General features: G+C 58.0%; 1 protein-coding gene across 6 annotated transcripts in view; it reads left to right on the top strand.

Annotated features, from left to right (window-relative positions):
- Positions 1-5,644, top strand: part of MAP2K3 (mitogen-activated protein kinase kinase 3) — a 42,238-nt gene that overhangs the window by 23,870 nt on the left and 12,724 nt on the right. For all 6 annotated transcript variants that reach the window (XM_012001172.1, XM_012001170.1, XM_012001167.1 and 3 more), the window contains 6 exons: positions 864-977; positions 1,194-1,313; positions 2,495-2,611; positions 3,536-3,587; positions 4,781-4,908; positions 5,406-5,483. In XM_012001172.1, coding sequence (XP_011856562.1) covers positions 864-977; positions 1,194-1,313; positions 2,495-2,611; positions 3,536-3,587; positions 4,781-4,908; positions 5,406-5,483 — 609 coding nt within the window. The remainder of the gene's footprint in view (positions 1-863; positions 978-1,193; positions 1,314-2,494; positions 2,612-3,535; positions 3,588-4,780; positions 4,909-5,405; positions 5,484-5,644) is intronic.

Genomic DNA, 5,644 nt, shown 5'->3' with positions numbered 1-5,644 from the left:
AAAAAAAAGAACTGGGCATGGTGGCTCACACCTGTAATCCAAGCACTTTGGGAGGCCGAGGCGGGCAGATCACCTGAGGTCAGGAGTTCAAGACCAGCCTAGCTAACATGGTGAAACCCTGTCTCTACTAAAATACAAAAATTACCCCAGTGTGGTGGCAGGCGCCTGTAATCCCAGCTATTCAGGAGGCTGAGACAGAATCGCTTGAACCCAGGAGGTGGAGGTTGCAATGAGCCGAGATCATCCCATTGTACTCCAGCCTGGGTGACAAGAGTGACACTCTGTCTAAAACAAATAAAAGAAACCCCACTTCCTAGGCCTGTCCTTGACGATGCCCCCTCCAGGCTGTCGCACCCCCTGACACTCACCACTTGCTGTCCTGTTCATCTACTTGCTTGTTCCTTTTTGTGTCCCTCCCAAGAGAGGGACACATCTGTGAAGGCAAGACTTGTTTTGTTGTCACTGTGTCCCCAGTGCCTAAAACACATTGTGGGTGCTTGGTAAACAGTTTTTGAATGACTGACTCATTCCAATCAGCTGAGTGGGGTTGGGGAAAGAGGGACAGGGCCCCTCTTTCTCAGAGCTCTGCCTGCTGGCGGGGCATTTCATGGGTGTCTTAGTCACACTCCAGAGCAACCTTGGGGTGTTGACACTGTGCCTATTTTATAGAGGGCAATGTGAGGCTCAGAGAGGTTAAGTGACTTCCTGAGGGTCACACAGCAGGGAGTGGTGGGTATGAGGTTTGAGCCCAGATCTAACCAGCTGGTCCTCTTCATGCTGCCTAGCTCTCTCCACTGGGTGAGGGGTGAGGACTGGCTTCCAGCTGGGTGGCCGCTGACTCTCTCTCTTTTCCATCCCTCAAGAACTTTGAGGTGGAGGCTGATGACTTGGTGACCATCTCGGAACTGGGCCGTGGAGCCTATGGGGTGGTGGAGAAGGTGCGGCACGCCCAGAGCGGCACCATCATGGCCGTGAAGGTGAGCAGGGCCTGGAGACACCTGGGAGGGCTCCCTGGAGGAGGCGAGCTGAGCCCTGCCATGGGGCCCTGCCTGTCCCTCTCAGTGACCAGTACCGAGCCCAGGCTTTTTGGGGGCACACTAGGCAGTGGCCCTCTGAGCTCCTGGCCCTCCTGTCATGAGTGGGGGTGTTGGCCTCTGCCACAGCAACCTCTGAACGGCAGTCCTTCCCTGCAGCGGATCCGGGCCACTGTGAACTCACAGGAGCAGAAGCGGCTGCTCATGGACCTGGACATCAACATGCGCACGGTCGACTGCTTCTACACTGTCACCTTCTACGGGGCACTGTTCAGAGAGGTATGTCCTCGCGTGGTACAGCTGGGGAGCTCCACCTCCCACCCATCAGTCACCTGCAACCCACTGTCACTCAGTCCCTCCAGTGTGCCAGGTGCTGGGGACATGGGGAACCACCTGGGGCCAGCACGGCTCCCAGAGGCACCAACCCTGCCAGACCACCGGGCTCCCCCACCTCCTGGCTGTTCCTGTCCTGCTTGGTGCCTCGGTTTCCTTGTCTGTCAAATGAGGCTGGTGGTTGTGGGTGCCTCCTAAAGTTGACACGGAAGTTAAATGACATGGCCTGGGGCCTGGCATTCGGCTGCACTCAGTTCTGCCTGTGTGACCATTCGCATCCCCATGGCATACGGGGCGTGGGGTGCCTGAGCAGGCAGTGGCCGTGGAGATATGAGATCTGGGTTCTAGGTTTATGGGCAGGATGGGGTGTGTGCTGAGGGAGTGACTGAGGCTGGAAGGGTGGAGCTGCCTTCCGCCAAGGCGGGTGGGTGTGGGTGAGCAGGGAGGCTGGGAGCCTGGGCGATGCTGGGCTCATACTGGTCGCTTGCCCCTCAAGGAGCTGTGGCAAGGTCAGGGCATCTGAGTCCAGCAATCGGGCAAGGTCAGGGCTGCCTCACCTGGCCTCACTCTTCACTCATGAAGAGCTCGGCATCCCCTGTGCCAGCTCCTAGCCAATGGGGCCCCTGCAGCCTGCGGGTGCCTCCTGCACGTCTCCTAACTTTCCTGTCAGGAGGGTCCTCAGGAGTTCACTGGGGAAGAGGGAGCAGGTCCTTGCAGGCAGGGAGCCATCTGCCAGGGTCAGCTGGCATGAAGGTGTCTGTCGGTCCGCAGGGCCGGCTGTTGCCGTGGAGCTGGTGCAGGTGCATCCTGAGGCTCTGGTGGAGGGACCCAGTGAGGCTCTGTGCTAATCCCCCTCCTCCCTGGAGACACCTGGAATTAGGGATTAGATGGAGGAGGCTGGCACCCGAACCTGGCAGTGCAAGCAGAGCTGGAGGGTGGGGAAACGTGGGCAAGTGGAGGGTGGGGAGAAGCGGGCAAGTGGGGGATGGGTGGGAGCCCGGTGAACTGTGGCTGAGTGGGTGGGCACACATTGAGGAGGGGCTGGGGCTGGTGCTGGGGCAGGCCGTGCAGGTGGTGCCGACACAGGCAGCCCGGCAGCCTGGCTGAGCTCTGGGTGTCACCCACAGGGAGATGTGTGGATCTGCATGGAGCTCATGGACACATCCCTGGACAAGTTCTACCGGAAGGTGCTGGATAAAAACATGACAATTCCAGAGGACATCCTCGGGGAGATTGCTGTGTCTGTGAGTGGCCTGGGTGGGCTGGGGGTCCCAGGTGCATAGGCAGAGGCCCAGCCCTTCCAGCAGGCATGGAGCCTGCCAGATGCTGGTGTCTTGGGCAGAGCTGGGCATCAGTGTGCCCCCTGAACCTGGGCGCTGCCCTGCATAGGCCCTTCTCCTCCACCCCAGACCAGAGCCTTCACGCTTAGGAGACCTCGGCTCCTGGGGCTCCTGGAGCCCCACAGATTTGGCAGATCCAGGTGTCTGAGCCATTGATTCCAACTCTTGAGTTCCAGACCATTTTTTTTTTAAAAAAAGGAATTTAGTATTTACAACAACATCATACTGAAATTGCCCCGGGGCAGCTCACAGAGGTACAAGCTAAGTTGAGGGAAAAGTTAGCATCCAAAATGTGTGCTTTTTGAGTCTAAAAAGTCCTTGAGGGAGGGCAGCAACACTGGGCTTGAGCATCCCAGTAGCCAAAGGAAAAAGGAAAATAGAACTAGTGACACTGGTTCAATCCTCACTGCATCTGGAAACATTTACAATATATGCCTGCCTCAGGCTCCCCACCCAGCCTTCCCAAGGGAAATGGCTCCAAGCTGCTAGAATACTGGCTCTGCCACGGGAGGGAAGATGGGACAGGAAGGCTGCCAAGAGCTGGCTTTTACCCAAGAAGAGCCTGGCAAGCAGTGATGATGATGGCTCCCTGGGAGGTGAGCCTGGGAGGGTGAGAGGAGGCAGGAGGCTGAGTGTGTCTGCACAGGGATTGTTAGGATGCTGAGGCAAATGCCAGGACAGGGCAGGAGGCTGGGGTGAGGAGGTGCCTAGCCTGTGCAGCGGGAGCAGGAGACAGGTGGACATGGATGGGGTCTTACTGCTGTCGTTGTTGACATGACCAGCAATAACAGAGTCCTGTCTCTTCCCTCCTCCCCACCCCACCGCCAGATCGTGCGGGCTCTGGAGCATCTGCACAGCAAGCTGTCGGTGATCCACAGAGGTCAGTACCTGGCAGCCACCCAGGCATGGTGCAGCCAGTGGGAGGGATCCCAGGCCAAGGCGGGTAGACGTCTCCCTATGAGCAACTGAGGCTCAGAGAGGTGATAAGTTGTGACGTGCCCAATGGGGTCCCAGCCGCTTTCCACCTGCAGCCCTGCAGCTGCCTCCCCTCATGTTTGCTGGTGTTCGAAGCAAGGACTAGTTTTACCTTTGTCCTGGGAAAGGTGGACCGGGTTCTGTTCTAACGTATAGTTTACAAATCGTGAAATTCCAGCACAGAGTACGTATAATCACGTTCACACCCATGCAACCACCTCCCTCCAAGATGCAGGATAGTTCCCTCACCCCAGCCCAGAATGTTCTCTTGGGCCCCTTCCCTGCCATCCCTCATGTGCCTAAGGCAGCCGCAAGTCTGGTTTTCCCATGGTGGGTTTGTTTCGCCCTTTCTGGAACATCAGCCTCACTAGCTTGATGTTTCTGGACCCACCCGGGCCTGGTGTGGTGTCGGTTTGTTCCTTTTTGCTGCTGAGCACAAGTCTATTTTTCCAGATTTACGGCTTTTCAAAAAATGAATTAGGCTTAGTTCCCATTGACCACTGGGTGCCCATCCCAGCCTCCGCCTCCAGGTCACTGTGGTTGGCGTTTGGCACGGAACCTTCTGGTCCTTTTTATGTGCATTTCCATCTTTACACACATCCCCATGGAGGGCACGCGGATACGAGTGCGTATTTGCATGGAGAATCCCTGCTAGGCTGGTCTCCCATGCTGGTCTGTGGGGACTCCATGTCCAAACACACAGATCCTGCCTCCCAGGCTTTAATTGATCCTGCTGTCCTCTGGAAGCACCCACACAAGCCAGGCTCTCACTGCACCTCACGTCTGGAGGGCGGAGGCAGGCGCGGCGCCCCCAGCAAAGCACCTGGGGTCCTGCCTTCTTTGCAGTGGCTTGGCTGGGCTGGGCACGTCCTGGCTATTCCCTGAGGACCAAGTATGACCGTCAGCTAGCCCAACACCTCTTGCAGCCTCAGTTCCCTGGTCCGACCCTTGGGACCCTGGTGGAACCTGCCCACTGGGGCATGGGAGGGGGCACAGGAGGGGTCTGGGGCGAGGGAGGGGGACACAGCTATGCAGAGCATGGCACCTGCCTCCAGTCATGCTCCACAGACATGGCTGAGGCATGTCCTTTCCTGGCAGATGTGAAGCCCTCCAATGTCCTTATCAACAAGGAGGGCCATGTGAAGATGTGTGACTTTGGCATCAGTGGTTACTTGGTGGACTCTGTGGCCAAGACGATGGATGCCGGCTGCAAGCCCTACATGGCCGTGAGTGGTCCCCAAGCCCCCCAGGCTCAGGAGAGGATGGGGCGGGGAGAGATCTGCCCAAATCAGCCACCCTGGCCATGCCCTCTACCCGTCGGGCAGAGCCTCCCCACACTGCGTTTCCTACCATAGTGGGGCCACCTGTGTCTTGCTGCCCAGGGGCAGCCCTTCTGAACCCTGTTGTTAACTGACCCCCACAGCGCCCCAGTTGGGTGATAAGCTGCATGAACAACCTCCACGGAGGACAGTGGTGGGCTGTGCCGGTCCTGCCCCGCCCTCATTGTCAGGAGGGCCTTAGGGGTCTGCTCCCAGGTAGGGGCAGCCCGAGGCAAGGGTTGGGCCTTCTAAGCATGACCCAGGCCCTCCTAGCCTCAGTTTCCTCCCCTGTCACATGGGCAGGTGGGCTAAGCTGGGCGCTCAGTTTGGGGATTGGGAGGCAAGGCCTAGCCATCGGAGCTTACCTGGGGCGGGTGTTCACGCCTCACTGTTCCCTCCTGCAGCCTGAGAGGATCAACCCGGAGCTGAACCAGAAGGGCTACAATGTCAAGTCCGACGTCTGGAGCCTGGGCATTACCATGGTACTGTGTGGGGCCAGAGCCTGCCCTTGGTGGTCAGTTGGGGTGGGTGGAGCCGTGCCTGGGGCCCTGAGCTTTTGGGGGACTCCTCAAATAGTTTAGGCTCTGGAAAGAAGTATTGGCTTCAAAATCTGAGAAGAAAACATGCCATCAGAAATTACCAT

This window comes from Mandrillus leucophaeus, unplaced genomic scaffold, assembly GCF_000951045.1.
Source record: "Mandrillus leucophaeus isolate KB7577 unplaced genomic scaffold, Mleu.le_1.0 Scaffold651, whole genome shotgun sequence".
Classification (NCBI taxonomy): domain Eukaryota; kingdom Metazoa; phylum Chordata; class Mammalia; order Primates; family Cercopithecidae; genus Mandrillus; species Mandrillus leucophaeus.
The sequence above is the reverse complement of the archived record's forward strand: the minus strand, read 5'-3'. Positions and strand labels throughout refer to the sequence as shown.